This window comes from Magnolia sinica, chromosome 15 (assembly GCF_029962835.1).
Source record: "Magnolia sinica isolate HGM2019 chromosome 15, MsV1, whole genome shotgun sequence".
Classification (NCBI taxonomy): Eukaryota; Viridiplantae; Streptophyta; class Magnoliopsida; order Magnoliales; family Magnoliaceae; genus Magnolia; species Magnolia sinica.
This window is the reverse complement of record NC_080587.1, coordinates 15,283,438-15,306,629: the sequence shown is the minus strand read 5'-3', so window position 1 is coordinate 15,306,629 and position 23,192 is coordinate 15,283,438. Positions and strand designations below refer to the sequence as shown.

At 39.7% G+C, this 23,192-nt stretch overlaps 1 protein-coding gene and 1 long non-coding RNA gene across 2 annotated transcripts; both read right to left on the bottom strand.

Moving 5' to 3' along the window:
* Positions 1 to 3,277: 3,277 nt before the first annotated feature.
* On the bottom strand, positions 3,278 to 19,721 carry LOC131226776 (uncharacterized). The gene is made up of 5 exons (XR_009162012.1): positions 19,640 to 19,721; positions 6,722 to 6,800; positions 5,398 to 5,513; positions 4,406 to 4,551; positions 3,278 to 4,331 (listed from the first exon to the last, which is right to left on the bottom strand). It is a non-coding gene; the product is annotated as an uncharacterized LOC131226776 (long non-coding RNA).
* Positions 19,722 to 20,361: 640 nt separating this feature from the next.
* Positions 20,362 to 22,893, bottom strand: LOC131226771 (pentatricopeptide repeat-containing protein At4g14170-like). The gene has a single exon (XM_058222491.1). It carries the CDS (start codon positions 22,876 to 22,878, stop codon positions 20,431 to 20,433), a length of 2,448 nt encoding a protein of 815 aa, XP_058078474.1. The 5' UTR covers positions 22,879 to 22,893; the 3' UTR covers positions 20,362 to 20,430.
* Positions 22,894 to 23,192: the final 299 nt, after the last annotated feature.

Sequence of the window (23,192 nt, the reverse complement as noted above, 5' to 3'; positions counted from 1 at the left end):
CTAAGTCCTTTTGAAGTCGTTACTGGTTATAAGCCTAGGAAACCTATTGATCTTATCCCCGTGTCATTGTCCCATAGGCCATCAGAGTCTGCAGAGTCTTTTGCGCATCACATACATTCATTGCATCAAGAAATCAGGCGAAAGATCACTACTAGTAATGAGCATTACAAATTTTCTACAGACCTACATAGATGTTTCAAAGAGTTCAATATTGGGGACTCTGTGATGGTCCGTATCAGGCCCGAGCGGTACCCTCCAGGGGCCGTTCGTAAGTTACACGCGCGTAGCGCTGGGCCCTTCAAAATTATAAAGCGAAACGGTTTCAATGTGTATAAGGTAGATCTTCCACCTTCCATGGGAATTAGTTCCACATTCAGTGTGGAGGATCTAGTTGCTTTTCAGGGACCTACTGATACTTTGTCCAGCCCTTCGCCCACCCATCCTGATGTCCCAACCTTACCCTTTGATCCATGGCCTCTTCCTGACCATTCATCCCAGCCTCTGCCTCCCATACCCAGCCTTCACACACCTAGAGAGGAAATAGAGGATATCTTGTACCATGAGATAATTTCCACGTTGGATAGTGGGTTTCAGAAATGCCTAGTTAAATGGAAGTCACGCCCAACTTCGGACAGCGCGTGGCTCACTGAGGAGGAGCTTCAGAGACTTGATCCAGACATCCTAGAGCGGTTCAGGAGTTTTATTTCACCAGTGGCGAAATCTTTGCAGCCGGGGAGAGTTGATGAGGACATCGTGCACACGCCCGCCCGCACACCACCACCCCTACGCACGCACGTACGCAGAAGGACCCCACCATCGATCTGGCTCGATGACGACGTCCAGGGAGGGCCTCCTAGCTAGATGACAAGTTTTGGTTCAGAAAAGTGGCCCGATAGTCAAGAAAAGCCCACCATGGGATCTCATGATCGTGGCCCACTCGTCGGATTGGTTTTATATTTTAGGTTTTGCTTATTGTTATTATTTAGAACATCGTGAACGCTTTAGATTTTCTTGTTTGGTTTTTATTTTAGTTTACTTCATCGCCAAGTAATAGGTGTCGCACATGGTGCGAGTTTTTGGGTATAGGGTTCTCCCTATAAATAGGCACCTTTTGTAGTTCTTTTCATTCATTGAAGTTAATAAAAAATTCCTGCTTTATTTTTCTGCTCTCTTTGTGAGTTGTGGAAGAATTCAAAAGTGGGTGCGAAGCCCTCCCTTTTCGAAGGGCTAACTACCGTGGTGCGAAGCCACATCGATCCCAATTCACCCCCATCTTCCATCATCTTTTTTTTCCATCTTCCCCCACCATCCGTACTTCGAATTTGTCCTTTTGTTGCATCAGATTTCTTCATTGAAGCAGGTTTCCAGATTTCGGCCCGCAGGCGAGCTGAAACTTCGGCGGAGCACCACGCACAAACCGTACATCGGATCGAGCTGAAATTTGGAGGTTTTGGAGTCCATCCCTGGCCGACCAGGGCCAAGGTGGCATTTTTCTGAATAGTGGGCCCCACACACGTGCGGCCGGGATCACACGCACGTCCGTCTGGGCCATTGTTGCTGTCCACACGCGGGATCATCTTTTGGCTCAGGCTTTTATCTTCTTTTATCCTCTCATAGCCTTTTTTCATGAATCATAACCCTAGATTACATGATCCCTAATTGATTTGCCCCTTTTTATCACCTTAGGGTTCCTTGAATTGAAATTAGGGAATCCCTTGAATTAGGGACTGATTTTTATGCATGAGTAGTTGATTTTATTTCCCTTTGACATTGTTTGGCTTATAATTTTATTGATCCAGTCCTAGCCTGTGTCGGCTTGGACCCGCATAGATTCCCCTTTATAATTTTATTGATCCAGTCCTAGCCTGTGTCGGCTTGGACCCGCATAGATTCCCCTTTAATTGAATGTTTGGATTTTCATGTGGGATGTGGAATTTGTGTGATTGTTTCTGAATTGGTGTGATCTAAGCCTGCAATCTTGCATATCATATTTAAATTCACGTCCTGCATCACAATTCTTCAGGGCTCATTGGATGTTTCCAAATAAGATAGAGGAACTTCTAATAGCTTGGCAAGGTGGGGGTATAGGTAAAGAAGGTGGTGCATAAGCTTGTTTGCAAGTCTTTGGGCACTATGGTGAGAAAGGAACGATCGTTGCTACAGGAAAAAAGAGAGGGAGCAATGCAAGTTTTCAGTTAGGCTATTCTTAATGTGAATGAGTGGTTTCTCTTATGTCTACTTTCCTGGTTTTTTTTTTTTTGAGTACCTTGTTTTTTCAATGAAATCACTGTTAAGCCTGTTTTTTTTCAATGAAATCACTGTTAAAAATAAAAATAAAAATAATTAATAAATAAATAAAGACACATGATGTATGCATATCTTTTAAAACGAAAGTATGATTCAACTATTTTTTTCTTCGTTAAGAAGAATGAGCACTCTCCAAATTAACATCAGTTTTTTGGAAAATGAGATTTTAATGATTGATTACAGTGTGTTTGTGGATTGGTATGCTTTAACACAACGTATAAGGCCAATAAATATGCATTGTCATGTGATCATTTTGTTAATGTGAAACATCATCACATAGTTGTATGTTGACACCATTGTTCCCTTTCCTCAGATGCTTCAGTGCAGTAGTGATTTTTGAAACGGTGAATTGTAGTGTCCTGGGCTACCTTGTTCCTAAATGGAGCCCCCTGTTCAATGATCCAGATTGCATATATAATGAGCCTAGCATTGGGTTGGGGATGCTCCAAAAATATTCAAGATTGAAAACCCCCAACCATTTTGTCATTCAACTGTCCTTTTTTTGTTGGATTTGGATTGTGTTTGAGGCAATTTGGGGCAACTCCCTTCAATGGTGTATCCACCAGATTAATGATGTGGATCACCAAACATGCATAAGGTGTATTCAGCGGCATGTGGGGAAGATGATAAGCATTTCCCATTTGTCATCTTATTTTTTCACTCCTATTAGACAATTCCATCCATATGATAATATTGTGGCCATTAAAGTGATGGCGGTGATGACAACAAATCAAGCAAATAATCTCAAATAATATTAACAATAAGTTGTCCATTTTGAAGTACAAATTGACCCAAATAACATGCCTACCGTTTTCAAAGAAATAAGAGGTCATTTTAATCCATTGAATACTGGAGAGAGAGAGAGAGAGAGAGAGAGAGAGAGAGAGAGAGAGAGAGAGAGAGAGAGAGAGAGGCATACCTACACTAGTGTTCCATCAACAACAACAACACAAAAAACATTTGGTCTGAGCAAATGAACTGAACATATGAGGCTTGCCTTTGGATGATAAAATGACCCATATGATGGGCCACATGGCTTATGGGTGATCCCCCACAGAAAGCACATGACTACAATCAAATAAATGTAAAAATCAGATCGGGCCCCATTACTTGTTAACCATCAGTTGTAATTGCACATTCATCAAGTAGCGAAGATCGTTTGATAGGAGAGAAAGATTCATGCCGTGATGTGTGCACCACATCAAAAGCTCCAGTTACCAAAATTTGGCCCCACACATACCATTACTGGATTAAACCAAAAACATCTCCGTTGATCAAGCACCGTGTTTCTTTTGGTTCTTAAGAAGTGATTTTTCATGAAGCCTTTAGAGAATCCAAGGCAATGTGAACCCAAAGGCACAACAATTTCAAAATTTTACAAAAGATTGTGTGGTTCAAGTTGGATAGGATAGGTGGATAATTCAGATGTTTGCAAAGAAACCAAATGAAGAACAACAGACTACCTTCTCGGGCTACGGCTTCTAGAAATCTTCCATAATCCCCGTGGCACAAAAATTGAGTTAGAACATCACCCTTTTCAAGAACATAGGGGTGAGACTGAGATCCAATCATCCATCAGGCTGGTACGACCTTCTACATGTTTTCCCAAAAATCAATCTGGAGAAAGGAATGCTTTTTCTTAAATCAAGAAGTCATCTTGTTCTTTTCAGAATAGATCGAGTATCGCACCTGGCCACTGATACATGTGCACATAGGTGGGATGCCTTATGCATGTTTGTGGGCTTGGCAAACATTTGAACATTAATATATTACAAGTAATTCAAATCAAACCTTTAAAACTGTGGACCATGTACATGACAATTTGCAAGAACAACAGTCTCAATGCACAAAGTGCAAATCACAATAAAACATCTCATCCTAACATATTGAAGGGTAGAAATCAGTAAAATGCAATTTTTGAGGAATGGAGTCGAACGCACCTCAGTGTATTTGAATTATTGTTCGACGTTCCTGATGACAAAACTGCATTCCAAGCACTTGAAGGTCCCTTGTAGAAGCTCTGGCTGTCAAATATAATGTCCCAGTAAAGTAAAAATCAGCTTATGAAACTAAAGGTTATTCATAAGATTTTTCTCACCTTTTCATCACCATATACTGAGCAAACCATGGATAGTACTGCTCTTTCAGGACATCAGTAAATTATTTTGCTTTCACATCCATATTTGAAGATGAAATATTATTAATCATAAATAAAGTCTTGTCCTGTATCTCTGATGCAGGTTCCTGCATGAAATAAACAACAAACTCAAAACTTTCAAAATACAATCGAGATAATACATGAATAGTCAAATAACATAGAGTAAGCACAACATACAGAGACGCGACTTTTGTCAATGCCACAAAGAACTATTTGCCAACATGCTAATTGTCATAAAAGAGAATTCAAAGAAAGAAGATACAACAGTGAAAATCGCAAAAAAAAAAAAAAAAAAAAAAAAAAGGGAAAAAAAGAAAGAAAGAAAAAAAAAGATTCAGTGCATTTCTGTATTGATCTTGCGCACATTACATAACATGTTCATCAAATTCAAGTACAAGGTTTATTATCTGATCAAGCTCAAGTTAGTGCATTAGCACAAAAATGAAACAGATCCAAAGCTGTAGTGGGCCACACCACAAGAACAGTGGGGATTTAACTCCCAGAAATTTTGGATTGCATTTAAACATCTAGGTCCAAATCACCTTACAAAAGGGCTGGATTGTCCTATTCAGAAATCACCTTATGGGATTGCATTTAAACATTTAGGTCCAGTCATGACAGCATGGATCCATTATGATGGATGGGGAGTGAGTTTCACCAAGGTGGTAGTTTATGCATTCAGCCAATTTTAAGATTGATGAGCCCACCTACTGCTCAATTCCCAAGAGTATAGATTGACAACTTTGAGATCTTCACTAATTTTAAGATTAATGGGACCCACTTGCTGCACCCAATTCTCAAAAACTGGCACGGACAGCTCTTATAAAAAAGGTCATATCCCACCCGAACGGACATGAAAGAATCCATGAAATGTTGGTATTGCAGTGTAAAAGCTAAAAATAGCTTAAAACTAGGGAATAAGAAAAAATTACCTTAGCAGTGGCGGTCATGTAATTGTTTGTTTCCCAAGATCAATCTACACAGAGATACTGGCTTATGACAGATCTATACTTGAGCCCTCCAGTGCCTTGTTAAAATAGTCAACAGCCTGCTCCAAATCATGTAATTGGACTCTAAGTTTGAAGTTCAAATAAGATATCAAAGAAAGGCTCAAAAAGTGCCACTGATAAAAGAAAATTCAGAAACCAAATCATCCAAACGGTCACATTCTGACATAGAGCAGGATGATCAGATGGCAACATTCGCCAATAAACCATGGACAACTTGAAACAAATGCAGACATACACAAAGGCCATGAAATAGGCAGTAAATCCTGATAAAACAATTCTAGCTTCTAATCCATGGACACTTGTTTATGGCAATAGGACCGTTGGGCATGAAAACATTTTTAATCATCCAATAAATGTTCACTATTTTGATAGTCAGACAATCAGATAGTGTAATTTTTGGTTCATGATATATCTAAACTGAGAACCATTATTTGAACAGTTTAATTTGACTTGTATGGCTTGCATGCAATTTATGTAATTTGTAAGTGCCTGCACATCATCTATTACACTCTGTTACACCATCAAAAATGGGGTGCCACAAGCAAATCTAAAGAGATGCAGTTCAGGAACAGCTAAACAAACAGCTCATCATGCTCAATGGTTGTAGAACACACAAGCAATGTCAGGAGAAAAAAAAACAGAAGAAGGGTTAGCACGAAAGAGGAAAATGAGGAGCTTTGCTAAATACAACACCCACATGCACCTGTTACAGCCGGGCATACACATGTGGGATATCAAGTTGTGCTCCAGCCAGGTGGGTGATGTGGGTCCCACCACAAAAATCTAACCCACTACATGGAGGGCTCAAATGCAGAAAGCAGACTCTTGAGAAACAAGAATCAGCCAGATTGGAAGATCCTGAACCTCTGACAAATGGCCTTTGAATGGATTGTGAAGCAGAGAGTACAACAACAGTCCACATCCAACAGAAAACATTACAACGGTTAAAAGGTCAGGATCTTCCAATTCAAAAGCTTTCTAGGCATCCCCATCCAAGAGTGCAGCCCATCGGATAAATGGCATGGATCACCGAGCTGGATCCACTGCTACCGAAAACCATTCAGTAGCAAATGCAGGTTTATTGAAAAATCAGATCAAGGGGAGAGAATTGCAGGAATCTGGAAAGCGAAACTAAAATCCAAAGTAACATCGTCGAATCTCGTCGGGATATTGGAAGAAATTTGGAGAAATAGGAGTAGAGATCTAGGGTTTTGAAATGAGTGAGTGAGTTGGAAAAGGGCAGTACCTTAAATTGGAGATGGAAGAGCGTAGAATGAGATCCGGATCTGTCTTTTTACTCTCTCAGCTCACGAGAGGAGAAAGTCCTGAAAAATACACAAGAAATCCACAGATGAAAAATGGAAAAAGAAAAAGCATCTTCTCACTTGAATTTTCTAAAATCCAAACCCTAGTTTTAGATCTAGTAAATCCCCACCATAACCAGTCAAAAACCTTGCAAAGTGCAGAAAATAGATCCAAAACCCTAGGAAACAAGAGAGTAGCAGATCTAGATACCTAATGGGTTATCAGGTTGCTGCAGCTGGAGAGATCCCAAAGCAGCCGTGAGAGAGAAAGAGAGAGAGAGAGAGAGAGAGAGAGAGAGAGAGAGAGAGAGAGTCTCATGGGAGCCGGGGCGCCCCTTACATTAGGTTGACTAGTGTGTTAGGGCCGGTAGGTTTATTTATTTATTTTTTTAAATTTTTATGGTAAGATATCCGTCGGGTAGGTCTTACATAGCGCCGATGAAAGAGAAGTGCAAATGCCATTTGTACCTGTTTTTGTTGTAGTGCGTACAAAGTCTCAGTGCATTATATCATGCATCACACTCTTTGGGCCACCAAAGTTTTGGATTAGAAGTTAGAACAATATTTGGTTTTTCCCTTCATCTTGATGGGACCCATTTATGTAGGGTTGGATGGCATATAAACTCGTCAAACTATATAGTCTAATCTCAACGCTTAATTATACTAAGTTAAAAATTATAAAAATTGATGAAAACAAGCATAAAATTTGAGAATTATTTGGTTTTGTTTGTCTCATGGCTTTCTCAATAGTAAAATGAGAATTATTGTTATACGAGAGCATCTCTCAACAGTAGGCTTAAATCATTGCGAGTCATTTCCCTCATTTATAAAAGGAGTAAAAGCCTTATTGCTGAGGTGTCATTTGTTTGAAGAAAGCTCGACTTGAAGGAAGAGTAAACACTGATAGAGGTGGTAGTGTAGAGTTGGTCAATGAAACTAATTGATCAAAACACAATGAGATTAACCTCTATTTAGATAACCAAACCAAAGGAAAAATCGAAATCATCGAAATCAGTTTATGCTTTATCAAAAGTTGAAGAAGAATTCAAAGATCTTATATATAATCCCTTTAATAGTAAATCATTAAAAGTAAACAAATATACCATGTTCTACCAATTGAACCTTGAGATATTTCTTATCCTATTCATCACATTATAGCAAGATGAACGAGCATGAGCTTAAAATTGAATCACAACCAAATCTCAACTACACCGTACCACAGGAAATAGTGGGAAAATGATATATATATATATATCGTTGAAACCTCTCCAGGGTCCACGTTGTTGTTTATTTATCATCTAACATGTTCATAAGTACACGGACATGGATGAAGGGAAAATAATAATATTAGATTTTATATGTTTTATCCATGCCATCCATCCATTTTTTTAGATCATTTTAGGGAATGAACGAAAAAAAGAGGCAGATAAAACTCTCATGTGGACCACACCATAAGAAATAATGGGAATTCAACGCTCATCATTAAAAACTTATCGAGGGCCACTAAGGTTTTAGATGAAGTTGATCTTTGTATTTTCCCTTCATCCATGTTTTTTTGACCTAGTCAAGAAGTTGGGTAGGAAATAAGCATTACAGTGGGCCATAGGAAAATTTTAATGATGGGCATTCAATCACCATTGTTTTCTTGTCGTGTGGTCCACTTGAGATTTAGATATATCTCATTTTTTGGCTTAGACCCTGTAACGCCCCGGATTTCGGGGGCCAAGTAGATACTCGACTCCTAATATCCCGAGTGTCACTTGTGCTTTGTGGAAGTGGGATTCTACAGTTCATTTCACCTGGCATTTGAGCAGTTCATAGAATTAAAATAGACTATGTGATGTACCTTGGAATAAACGTAAATCTTAACGTAAGTAAATCAGTTAACAAGTAAAATATGTTTATCCAGAGTACGAGATTACAACTAAGAAAATTTTACATTTCCAAAAATACAAAATTTGTCGACTCTAAAATCTCATCGACGTCCGCATGTGTTTGACATCTACCCACCCAGCAACTGGAAGTACGGGACTTCCTCCTCGGAGTCCATGGACACCTCGTCCAGTGTGTCAGGCTCTGTGATACCTGCATCTAAGATAGGGTCTGGTTGGTATTTTAAAATACCGTCCCAGAGTGGGAGTAAGTGATCAACTCAGTGGTTCCATTAATTCTAAGTTATACATGTTATCAATTCCACAAGCACAGTTAATGATGAAGCAATTTAAACATTCAATTCCTATAAACTCTTATTAATGCACGTGCATGCTGTTACGAGATGATGCATATCCTCGCAATCCAACACTCCCTCATAGCGACTCCGACGCCTCATTTGCAAATGCTAACACTCCCTCAACATGCGACCACAACTCCCAAGTCGCCACAGCCTAAACTAATGCGATGCGATGAATGTTCGTATTAGCTACGTGAATTAATTAAGTCCGTTCATTCAACAAAATTGGGAAAGCTGGAGTACCTCCATTTTGGTCATTAGTCTCATCCGGATCACTAAGTGCGGAAGCAACCGTAGCGACACCATGCCTGTGTCCCTTGATCCGTATTTGGGTTTATCATCCACACAACAACTCCCCAATCAATGTGAGGCTAACGCTGACCTGGCCAACTGGCCCGATCGATCACTAAGGACCCGGATGACACAGCCTGGACGCACAGGGTTATGCAGCCCATCGATAGGTGGAGGGCGCCCACAAATATATAAGAGTCGTCACCCAAACACAAATGTGGAGCGGTCGCGGCATCATTACAGTTTGATGTATTAGGCTCATAGCCTTCTTGGTTGCTCATTGATTACTATGGGGAGGCTCGTCACACCAGCGTATTCGACAGCATGGACACGGTATCCCATACCACCATGCCCGGTGCATGAGACTTGAGGATCGTACTGCTAATGGTTATTATTGGAATTTTCAAATGGTATGGGGTATTCTAGATTCAGGCAATTGCGATCAAACATGGTGAACATACGTGGTTAGTTGGTTATTAGAAGAATTCGGTTGACTCGGCGAATATCGGTGCAACCGACATTGGGTGCAAGCATCCCGCGTAGATTAGCTACTGTTGGTCATCCGTGTTCGGCTCGGATCAATCGAATGAATCTGGGGTGACCGACCAAACCCGGGCCACCCCCGTGTTCTGCGATTTGCTGACTAACTCAACTACTCAAGTAGTCCTAATCATTCGACAGAACTAGTTAACCCATAATAGTAATTTACGAAAATAAAACATGAGCAATAAATCTAGCAATTTACTCATTCGGGCATTTCATCAAACATACAAGCTTCACCACATTGGCAATAACAATTTATGAAAAGGAAATCAAAATATACATATACAAGTTAGCATACGTTCATACATTCACAAGCATAAATCATTAACCGAAGCATAAGACTCGATAAATGGAAACCTAGGGATAATGGTCCGCACCTATAAGTGGTTCGTCGATTTTTGGTGCCACTCTTAAGGCTGGGATCTGTAGGTTAGCGGGCCGGTGCCCTGTGATAGTGAAATTAGCTTGTAAGGGGCACATGCAATCGACTTATAAGGCTCAAATCACGAAGAGGGCCCGATAGTTACCTCTTTTATGCCGCCGGGTTGTCCCTTATGGTGTGGGGTTGTCGTGAGCTCTGTTGTAGCCAGCGATGGCAGGGAAATCTCCCACATAAGCTCCCCCAAAATCTCTCTCTTCTCCACTCTCTACCCTCTCCTTTTGCAACTGAATTTTCATATGAGAGTATGGGAGAAAATTTATGGGCTTTTATAGTCTCAGATTTTGTGCCCAAATGGCCCTGGGGCCTCTTTTCCATTATACTTGCCCATAGCGGGTTGGTTTTCGCCCACAGGGCCCTTTCGGGGGCCCGCTGGCTCATCTGCACCAAGGGGAAGATGCCTCACTATGTGATCTATGATTTATCAAAATTGGGCAGCAATCAGAGGCTTCGATTAGCCATGAGGGCCCCACTTACGATTGGTGGTCGTTGGTGTTCAATCGAGGCCGCGGCTATATGGATATGAGTGAAAAAATATCTTTAACTCGTGCGTCGAGTTGGTTGCAATTCGGCGGTCGGAAAGTCGCAACTTCGCGAAAGAGCGAGGGCCTATTTCACTTAGTTTCAGATTTATGCTGTCGAGAATCACACATTTCAAGCACTTGGCTTCTGGCCCAAGTTGAGTAGTTCCAGACACTTTTTTGGTTCGCCGTTCATGATGAACAAGTAAGACGAACGTCTTTTTGTAGCCTCAGGTTTAGTAGCCCATTAAATTTAGAGCTTGTTCGAATAATCGAGATATTTCTGAAATGAATTAGGTATGGAGATTTCTTGTGCGCAACGGTTAGGGTATGGATTAGCTAAGTCCATAGTGTGGCCTATTCGTAATTAGTGAAAATGATGATTCAGTCATAATCACTCTAAACTATTAATTCTTAGGTTAAAAGGATAATTCGGTCACTTTGGTTCGTTAATTGAGATCCAACCCCTAGTTGACTCGACTTTGGGTAAATCATTAATTTAGTTGTGATCATCTTGATTAGTCGGTGATAGATCAGCTAGATTTGGGTCCTATATGAACAAATTACGAGACTAAACTCGATGCTTAAGTGATGGGGCGGATTCGTCGGCTTTCTACGGTTGATTAATCGAATTTGTGCGGTTCTTTATTGGTATCAGCTACGTATAGGCTTACCTTAAGCGTCAAGGGTCAGTAAGTGATAACATAACCTAGTTATATCAAAGTTTTTTAATGCATTTTTGGAAATATAAAATAGCAAAAATTTATGACGTTACAGACCCTAAAATGAGTTGGAAAAATAGATGGACAACCTTGATAAAACAAATACACCAAGGTAGGGCCCAGGGAGCACTGTCTAGTCGCCACCTCGCTATAGGCAGCGTTAGTAGGTAATCTGGGAAATGGATTTACTGCTAAAGGCTTTCGGCTGGGATGCTGGGTAGGGCCACCCTGATGTTGGTGAAAAATCCACTCCGTCTATTCATTTTGCGAGCTCATTTTAGGGAATGCGACCAAAATTGAGAATGATCTAAAACTCAAGTGGGCCAAACCATAGGAAAAAGTGGGGATTCAATAACCACTTCGAAACATTTATATGGCCGTAAAAGTTTTTCATCAAGACATGTTTTGGTGTTTTCACTTCATCCTAGTGGTGGAGCCTAGGAAGGTTTCAAACATTAAGTTGGATGGCATACAAACGTTAAGTTGGAGCCTAGGAAGGTTTCAATGGTAGGCAATTCTTTTCCTAATTTTCCCTCTCGTGTGGCCCACTTTAGTTTTGGATCTGCCTCATTTTTTTGATGTCCTAAAATGATCTCTCAAAATGGACGAATGGGGTGGATTTCTCACCAACATCAAGGGGGCTCGGCATAGGAACTTCATGCCAAAGGCTTTCAAAATCTACGACAATCCGCGTCACGTCACATGAGTCGAGGTGGGATCCACTCCAACTGATTGTGGGGGCCACCTTGATGTTTGTGAGAAATCCACGATGTCCATCCATTTTTCAGATCATTTTAGGACATAGGGCCAAAAATTAGGCAGATCTAAAACTCAAGCGGGTTGCACGATTGGAAACAGTAGGTAGGGAAGTGACTACCGTTAAAACCTCCCTGGGTCCACCGTGATGTTTATATGGAATCTATACCGTTCATAGGGTCATTAAGATGAACTGAAAACACAAATATATTAGTCTGATCCAAATATTTTTTGGCCCTATGAATGTTTCAATGGTGGACGTTCAATCTCACTGTTTCATGTTGTGCATACCACTTCAGTTTTGGATATGCCTCATTTTTCATCCCATGTCCTATGATGATCTAGAAAAACAGATGGATGGGGTGGATTTCTCACAAACATCACGGTGGGCTCCACATAGCTTCTGCCACCTAGCTTCCCCATGTAGCTTCCTGTCCAAATAAATTCTTGCCAAAACAGTTTTTAGGCAGGAAATCCGTGCATGTATGACAGTGTGCATGTAGGAGTTGACAGAATAAATTTTTTGAGAGTACCTTTAATTTTTACAAAATGATGAAACTACCCATTTAAAGAGTAAAGAAGGGTCAGGATATTGTCCCCTATGGGGTGGCCCGCCTGAGATGTGGATTGGAATGAATTTTGATTGCTAAGGAAAACATCATTAGACATACGTGATAGACGGATTGGATTTTATACACGCTAATATGGGACCTATAGATTGCAATGTACATTTAGTTTAACCTACAAGCGCTTGGAGTAGATCCTGTCTCTTCGAAGAAACATCAACGCTCGCCTCAAGCCTTAGTTTTGGTGGTTCTGCATTATAAAATATGGAATATATATGATTAATATGAGTATCCAATTCTTAATCTTTGTAATAAGGTACTAATGTATGACAATGCCTGTAAAATACAATTTTTTTTTTTTGAAAAAGATAATAGTTAGAATAATAACTTCATCTTTCTCAAACAGTTAAAAGGCTGGTGGGATAATTCTCTCACTCAACCTTAAAAATAATACATAAAGAATGCGGCTAAAAAAGATCCCGAGGGACAAACGATTTTCGATGATCAAGGCCAATATATTGGAGATTCTATCTATGTTTTGTACATATATAATTCATCATTTTATAAGAAGATCTAAGGACACTTATGTTAAAATTAAGAAACAACTAATAAATCTTCGATGCCCAACACTAACAAACTTTAGCTGATATAATGATGTATTCTTAACTAGAATTTTCTCACCATAAATAATTCATCATGAGTTTTGGAAAGAAAAGTTGATTGTAATACTACCACTTCTATTCGTCAAAGGGCTAAGAAATCAGTTGAAAAACGGATACATGATCATAAATTATGATAACCTTTCATATAGAGAAATGATTCAAAAAATCAACATTATTGGACTAGCTCTTTATAATGATTTAAAAAAATTATCAAATATAAAAAGAAAAACTTATTGGTAAAGAGGAATTAGGAAACTCTTGTGATCAATTTGGTTATACACATATTATCCCTAAATGTAAACAAAGACAAAAGTTTAATAAAGAACATTTTAGGAAGATGAAATTCCTAAAAGCAACACAAGAATATAAGAAGGATAAAACATCAAAACAAAAAATTGTAAAAAGATCTAAATTCACTTGTTTTAAATGTAAACAAAAAGGCCATTACACTAATAATATTTTAAACAAAACTTAAAAAACAAAATAAATGAGCTTTTAAAAGAAGATATTCATGAGTCTAAAGAAATAGAAAATTTTAAAATTAAGGTGCAAAACTTAATTAATCAAGTAGCTTTGGAACAAATTTCCTAACCTTATGGTTGTGACAACAACTCTTCAATTGAAAAGTCTGACTCAAATGATTATTTATATGTATTAACGTCTGAAGACCAATTTATTTTAGGTTTAATCATTGAAGTCCTTAATAAAATTAAGCAATGGGAATACCTAATTAAGTTATTGTTGTACCCTATTTCTAGCAATTATGGGAAAGCTAATAGGAGGGCGACTGGTGGCATTGTATGAGGAATAAGAAGTTGATAAAAATATATTCGAAGATTTAAAGCGCTTTTTGCCGGCTTATAGCCGGCATAAGTTTAGTTCTACACATCAGTGGATGGTCGATGGAGTGTTGCGGTCGATATACAAGAAGCGCAGTCGAGTTATTTAAGATATAAAAGGCGATCGAGGGCAACCAAAACAAAACTTGGCCGACAAAAGTGGAGTAAGTGGCTGAGTTGCGTTTAAAAGTGGAATTGTCATAAAGAGAAACATACTAAAAGAAGGATCTAAAAAAAAAAAAGAATCTAGAAAGGATTTTGGACTGCTTTAACTGTTGCAGTAATGGAAGAATGATTTGGAGGAATAAGGTACAACATGAATCTATAAATAGTAGAGGAATATGACAGGAAAAAATATCCCCTATCCAATCTCAAAAATCTAAAAAACAAACAAACTTATCTTATCAATTTACTTTATCTCAACATATCATAAGAGTAGCAGTAATCAAGTAGTGGTAATTCTTAGCTATAATCTTTAGTTATAAGCCAAGTCTATGCTCATACGTTGGATTTGTTCTTTATCCAATATCAAGCAGTTCTTTCAAGAGATGCATTCTTGCAATTGCTCCTAGTGACTGATTGTGAGTTTTTCCTTTTATTTGATTTGTACTAATATTATAAAGGTCATTTCTTATGGAAGGCATAAAGTAACCCATCTTCGGAGGAAGAACCTCACCCTTCGATTATTGCCTAATCGTTATCAAATTCTGCAAATGACTGAGTAAGCCACCAATCTTCTCAGAATCTGGTCATATACGTTCATATTATATGTATTTGCTTATTTTGGCGCTTAGGGTCAAAGTTGATCAGTTTAGATTGAGCCGTTATATCGATTCTGACATGCCCGCATAATTAAAAACAAACTGAGCATCCAACAATTATTACATTAAAAAAATCCCATCATGTTAGAGATTAAGATAAATGGAAGACCCTAATGTATCAATACCAATTCAATAAAGTCCTTAAAAGAATCTAAGAAGGAAAACTGTCATCCCAAGTTATTGTTCAAGACATAAAATGAGAAATAAATGAATTAAAATAAGAAATAAAAGTTTCAAAAGCACGAATAGACATACTTGAAACTAATTAGCAATCTCCATATTCTCGAATAGAAGAAAAAGTGAAGAGAGTAAAAAAATGAAGAATTCGTAATAAAATAGAAAAAAATCTATGTTAAAAAATGGTACTTTTATTTCACTATCAAAATAAAAGATTTTATTCTTGAAACAACTAGGTTAATAGACTTTGGAGTAGACATTAATTATATACAAGAAGAATTAATTCTTTCAAAGTATTTTGAGAAAACCTCTTTAACAGTAAGCGTGGAAAATTGAAAAAGACTCTAAATCAAATTCAAATTCTCAATGCTTATTTTTATAATAAGAAAACTCAGAAACTGGCTTTATTCTTATTAAAGACTACAAACAAAATTTAATCCTAGGAACTCCATTCTTAACTATGATCAAACTTTTAAGAGTAGATTACAAGATGGAATTCATACCGTCTTAAATGGAACAAAAATCACTTTTAATATATGTGAAAAGCTTAAAATCTCTATAATAAACCAATTATAAGACTTGATCCAACAAAAGGAAAAGTTCGTAAATGAATTAAGAGAAGTTCCTATTAAGCATATATCCAAAAGATGTAATTATAAAACCTTTTAAAAGCAACTTAAAAATTTCCAACATCAAATGGAAAATGAAGTTTGCTTTGAGGTCCTTACCGCCCTCTAACATAATAAAGTTCATTAAGTAGAACTCCCATATATATATATATATATATATAGAGAGAGAGAGAGAGAGAGAGAGAGAGAGAGAGAGAGAGAGAGAGAGAGAGAGGGGAATGCTCACCTGCGCACCAGTCTCACAAGAATTCTTGAGAACTCGCCTCCTATAATATGAGTACAAGATCTGAACCGTCCATGTGATGTAGCACCCCATGAAACCCTTTTGGCCCAACTTTTACCCTGATCTAAAACTTTGGTGGGCCATGGAAAAATGAAACAGTTTCCTCTCTTGAATTGCCTCTCTTTTGCCATGGCCCACCAAACTATTAGTTCAAGGTAAAAGTTGGGCTCTAGGGATTTCATAGGGTGCAACATCATGTAGATGGTTCAGATCTTGCACTCATATTACAGGAGATGAGTTCTCAAAAAGTTCTCACGAGTTCTCGTGAGAACTGGTGCGCAAGTGAGCATTCCTCCCTCTCTCTCTCTCTACACACACGCGCATTCCTCTCTCTATCTCTCTACACACACATAGATATGCTCACCTATGCACTTGTGCACCTTTGCACATGTGTCATGGGCCTAAAATCGGAATGATCCATGTGATGTGGTACCCCATGAAACCCCCAGGGAACAATTTTCACCTTAATCCAAAACTCTAGTGGGCCATAGAGAAGAGAGATGCAAATCAAGGGAGGAAACTATTTTCTTTTGTCATGGCCCACCAAAGTTTTGGATCAAGGTAAAAGTTGGGCCATGAGGCATTTCATGGGGTGCTGTATCACGTGATCGTTCAGATGTTAGGTTCACATCACATGTGATGAGTTCTCAAAAAGTACATGTGATGAGTTCTCAAAAAGTTCTCACAAGAACTCGTGAGAACTGGTGCGTAGCTGAGCATTGGGCTGTATATATATCAAAGATTTTAATGAAATAAATATTCTGACCAAAGCTCGCCCAATCTAGATGAGTTATAGACTTTTGGAAGTATGCAAATAAGAAATAAAAGATCTTCTACTTAATAAGACCTAGCTTGTCACCTTAGGGTTGTCTAACCTTTTATATTGAGAAGCGACTGAACTTAAAAGAGGAGATCCAAGATTAGTCATAATAAACAGAAGCTATTAAAACGGCTCTATGAAGCCACAATTTTTTTAAATTTTGATATGAAATCAAGTCTGTGGTAAATTCAAATTAAACTAGAAGACCGATATAAAACAGTATTTACTGTTCCATTTGGACATTACAAATGGAATGTAATGTCATTTGGCCTAAAAAATGCTCCCTCTGAATTAACAAATAATGAATTAAAATTTTAATCCTTACACCAACTTTTCAATCATATATATAGATAATGTATTAATCTTCTCAAAGTCCATAGATTAACACTGAAAACATTTAAATGTGATCATTAATGTGACCAAACATAATGGTTAATCATGTACAAAAGGAAAATAAAACTATTTTAACAAAAAATAATTTTCTGGGTGACAAAATAACTTAGGATAAAATCACTCAAATTCATAGAGTCATTCAATTTGTAGACAAATTCTCAGATGAGATTAAAGAAAAATCTCAATTACAAAGAATTTTGAGTTGCCTTAACTAAATTTCTAATCTTTACCAAAATCTCGCTCAAGAATGAAAACGGTAAACCTAAAAGCTATAGAAAACCCCTTCGACTTGATCAGCTTCTGATTTTTACCAAAATCTCGCTCAAAAATGAAAACTGTTAACACAAATGCTAAAAAAAATCCCTCCAGCTTTGTCATTCAACCATACACGACCTATTCAACGCATTAAACAAAAAGTCAAAACTCTTCCATGCCTTGATATTCCTAATCCTAAAGCAATGAAAATAGTTGAAACATATGCTTCTAACATAGGATATGGTGAAATGCTCAAATAAACAATGGCATACCACTAGTAAAATTCACATCTTGGTTGTGGAATGAGACTCAACAACAAAAATACACCACAATTTAAAAAGAAAATTTACCATCATCCATTGTATTGATAAATTCCAATCTGATTTCCTAAACCAAAAAATTCTTCTTAGAACTAATTACAAAAGCACTAAAGGAGTACTTGAAAAGGGTGTAAAAAATCTAACATCAAAGCAGATTTTTTCACTTGTTGGCAAAGCCTTTTAGCTATATTTGATTGTGAAATTGAATTTATTAATGGCTCTACTATCTCTCTTCCCGACTTTCTCACTGGAGAATATTCGCAAGGACAATATCCACATGGCCCGTCGAGACTCTCACCACCAACTTGGGACCCCTAATAAGGTATCCTCTCCTTCATCAGGCTCTAAAAGAACTCACCAATAAATATTAGAAACTGACTAATCCCAAATTATTTATTCACAACAATCAACTGAAAGAGTCACAACTTGAACACTATACATTCATGCTCTACTACACCATGTTCTACCAATTGAACCTCAAGATATTTCCCATCATGTTCATTACATTGAAGCAAAATATCAGCCTCTTAAAAAAATGCTGACAGCCAAAGAATTTAAATTACTCTCTATTTCCAAAACACACTCATTCTCATTGTGGACAAAAGCTAAAATGAAGTAGGCCATCGTATCCCAAACCTGGCCCAGGCCCATCCTTTTTATGGTTGGTTCACGGCAAATGTTGAAGTACAACAGAATGCATTTTGAGGCCTGATAAACTAATCAGCCAGCCATGGTACAGACCAACTTATTTAATGCTACCAGCGAGAACGGGCCATCAGAATTCTGATGGCAGCTAGATAAGAATCAGGCTCGCCTATAGTGGTGTATGGGCCTGATTTTGAAACCTGATTAATAAATCAGCCTAGGTTTTGCAAACTTTTCATCTGAGGCCCATTTACCATTTCAATGGGCAGAAGTAATTCAATGCCTAATTACTAAAACAGTGACCCATTAACACCATCTAGCGCAGCCCAGTAGCGTGGACGATGGGATGAGTAGGGAGGTAATGGACCGAGTCAGATGACCTTCAGTCCAACCACATTATTAACCTGGCCTAATGTTTGGACCTCTGCTGGGCCTGTTTTAGTACTTGGGTTTTCAAAAGCTACCCGTTAATGCTATAGACGGCCAGGTCAGCCCATAACCGTTTATTAATTGGGTTCAATCTCAAGGCCCATGCCCCATGGACCTCTGTTATTGGGGCTGCCAATTGGTTGGGTCCTACAGCCCCAATACCCATCAGGTCCAGGTCCATTAAACTTGGGGTCTCATTTTTTTAAGGACTCAGATTTGCAGATGGTTACCCATGGAGTCTTTGGACCTTTGATTTTGAGTGGCCTTTGGGGCATTTACATGATTGAGCCCCCCTGATGGATTGATTAGATTGCACACATGTTATTTTAACACATGCATGGTATGCAAAAGTGCTCTGCTCTCTTACTTGAACTCGTAACTTTAATATTAAAACGCAATTTGTCTACCACTGAGCTATAGGTGAAACCTATGTAAAAGTGCTAGCAAACCTTATCCTCTTACTAGAATATATTAAATACATGCTGTATAACATCAATTGTAAAATTAGCTAGAACTGACCTGATTTTAACCAGGCCAAGATGGTGGACCCAACCCAATATCTAAACAGCTCCGAAAAAATTGGACCTGGACCCATCACCATTGACAACCCCATCTGTTATAGGCTTGAGCCCGACCCACATCAGACTAGGACCCAGAACCTTCTCCATAGGGCACTTCATTTCATACTTGTATGATAACTATCAGCCCCGCCAGTTGCATCAGCTTGATATTTGCATTGATCACTGATTGTCGGGCCCCATATGCATGCGGCCACTCATAGTGTGTCCACACCATGTCTTCAGTAATTCCAAATGGGCAATGCATCCTCTATCCATTCAGCCTTTCTCAGCCACACTCAGCATCACACATCCCTGCTTCCCGCTTCTCTCCTGCTACAAAAACCTGCATCCTGTCGCCAACCTTGACCCAGCTGCACCCCGGGTTCTTCTTCACCCCTCTTGATTTCATCAGCTCCCTCACCCCATTTGCATCCTCCCACCGGCCACTCATAGTGTGTCCACACCATGTCTTCAGTAACTCCAAATGGGCAATGCATCCTCTATCTATTCAGCCTTTCTCAGCCACACTCAGCATCACACATCCCTGCTTCCCGCTTCTCTCCTGCTACAAAAACCTGCGTCCTGTCGCCAACCTTGACCCAGCTGCACCCCGGGTTCTTCTTCACCCCTCTTGATTTCATCAGCTCCCTCACCCCATTTGCATCCTCCCACCGGCCACTCATAGTGTGTCCACACCATGTCTTCAGTAATTCCAAATGGGCAATGCATCCTCTATCCATTCAGCCTTTCTCAGCCACACTCAGCATCACACATCCCTGCTTCCCGCTTCTCTCCTGCTACAAAAACCTGCATCCTGTCGCCAACCTTGACCCAGCTGCACCCCGGGTTCTTCTTCACCCCTCTTGATTTCATCAGCTCCCTCACCCCATTTGCATCCTCCCACCGCCCTGCTTTGGCATAGATGTCCGATAGCAGCATGTAGTAACCAGAGTGCTCTGGTTTCAGCACAAACAGATGCTCTGCAGCCCACCTACCCAACTCTATGTTCCCATACACACGGCATGCCCCAAGCAATGCCCCCCAAACATTGGCATCTGGCTCGACCGGCATGTCTCTGATGAACTCGGCTGCCTCTTTCATAAGACCGGCCCGCCCAAGAAGATCAACCATGCATGCATAGTGCATCTGTGTTGGCCTAATATTTCCACCACACAGCTGATCAAAGTATTTTCTCCCTCTTTCCACAAGCCCACCATGGCTACAAGCCGATATAACTGCAATGTAAGAAACGCTATCGTACTCCACGCCTTCGTCATTCATTGCGTCAAAAAGATCTGCTGCTACTTCCGGTTCGCCTTGCATTCCACATCCCAAAATCATAGTATTCCAGGAAGCAACGTCCTTGTCCAACATCCGATCGAATATCTTCCTTGCGAGATCAATGCGCCCGCATTTGGTGTATAAATCCAAAAGTGAATTGGCAATGAAAAGATGTGAGTGGAGAAGCTTTCGTACCAACAAGCCATGGATTTCCTTGCCTTGCTTGATTGCGCTTAAAGTTGCACAAGCTGAGAGAACACACATAAAGGAAACAGTGTCGTACTTCAGACCTGCACGCCTCATTTCAGCGAACAGATGTAGAGACTCCACACAATTTGGAGTCTGGGAGTAACCCATGATCAGTATGTTGTAGGACACTTGATCCCTCACTGAGACCTCAAAAATGTTCCTTGCAAGGTTCAAGCATCCACATTTCGCATACATGTCAGTTAAAGCATTCATGACAAACACATCAAGACAGGACCCAATGCGGATCGACCGAGCATGAATTTCCTTGCCTCTTCGAAGAGAAGCTATCCGTGCACAGGCCGGGAGAACATTTGTAAATGTAACCGAATTTGGGCATTCCCCATGAAGTTGCATTTCGCCAACAAATCTAATAGCTTCTAATTCGTAACCATTCTGTGTGAAATTGGCAATGAGTGCATTCCAAGAGACGACATTCCTTACTTCCATTCCATAGAAGACATCTGTTGCCTCCCTCAAACAACCTGATTTTGCATACATATCAATAAGTGTGTTGGCAACGAAAACATCAGATTCTGCACCGATCTTAACACTATATGCATGAATTTCCTTCCCCACGTTGAAAAATTCGAAATCCACCAATGCTGGTAGCAGACTGGAAATTGTAAAAGAATTTGGCTTCTCCTCCGCAGCTACCATCTCTCTAAACATATCCAAAGCAATATTGAACTGAGCAAAATGAACTAAATTCCCAATAATTGCATTCCAAGAAACTACATTTCTCTCAGGCATTACATCGAACATTCGTTCCGAAGCCTCTAAATTCCCACATTTTCCATAAACATCGACAAGTGCATTACAGACAGTCAATTTACAATCCAAACCAGCCTTCACCACATACCCATGAATCTGCTCAGCCATCACCTCATCTCCGCATGCCGCACAAACAGGCAAAACACTAACAACACTAACAGAATTAGGCTTAAACCCAGACATTGATTTCAACTCAATAAACATATCAACCGCCTCTGACAAACACCCATTAACCGAAAGCACCCCAATTATCGAATTCCAAGACACGACATCTCGTTCAGGCATTTCGTCAAACACCCGGCGGGCATCAGATAAAACCATCAACGATCCATAAAAAGCCAAAAGGGTGTTACCAACGAACACATCCCTGTCGAAACCCAATTTCAGAACCGACCCATGAATCTCCTTCCCCTTCCAGATCGCCGACACGTCTGCGCAGGCCTTGAGAACGAACGGGAAAGTATGATCGTCGGGCCGCACCGCACCATCACGGACCATCTGGTTATACACCGCAAAGGCCTCAGCGTAATCCCCAGCGCAGTTGCATGATCTGATGAGGGTATTACAAAGGAAGGCGTTCCGGTGTTTGACGGAAGGGGTCTGTTGGAAGAGGAGCCGAGACGTGGGGGTGTCAGATAAGGAGGCATAGGATAGCATCAGGGCGGCGCATGTTTGAGCGTTGTGTGGGAGGAGGCCGTGGATGATGGCCAAGGCATGGGCTTGCTTTGCTTGGTTGAGGGAGTGGGGGGAGGCGCATAGGCGCAGGATAAGAGAGTGGGTGTAGTATAAGAGGTTCCATGGCGTCGTGGAAAGTGCTGCTGCTGCGTCTGACTCTAGGAGAGGGGCGCGTCTGATTTTCAGAGTAGTGGCTGGACGGAAGAGATGAGAAAAGAACATGGGAATGATTTTCCGAGAGAATGATCGTGAGACGGCTTGGCTAGTGAGGCTGCCAGGTGGCTGATGGTCGGTGCTCTGTAGGCCCCACCATGATGTATGTGTTTTATCTAATCCGTCCATTTATTTTTACAGATCATTTTAGGTATTGATCCCGAAAATAAGGTAGATCTAAATCTCAGGTAGACCACACCACATAAAATAGTAGTGAGTGAATTTCCATCATTAAAAACCTACCAGGCCTAGTGTAATGTTTATTTGACATCCAGCTCGTATGGAAGTGGATGAAGGGAAATCAAATATCAGCTTGATACAAA

Bases quoted from the DNA above. Each gene is read 5' to 3' on its own strand.
- LOC131226771 (XM_058222491.1), bottom strand. From the start codon at position 22,878: ATGTTCTTTTCTCATCTCTTCCGTCCAGCCACTACTCTGAAAATCAGA.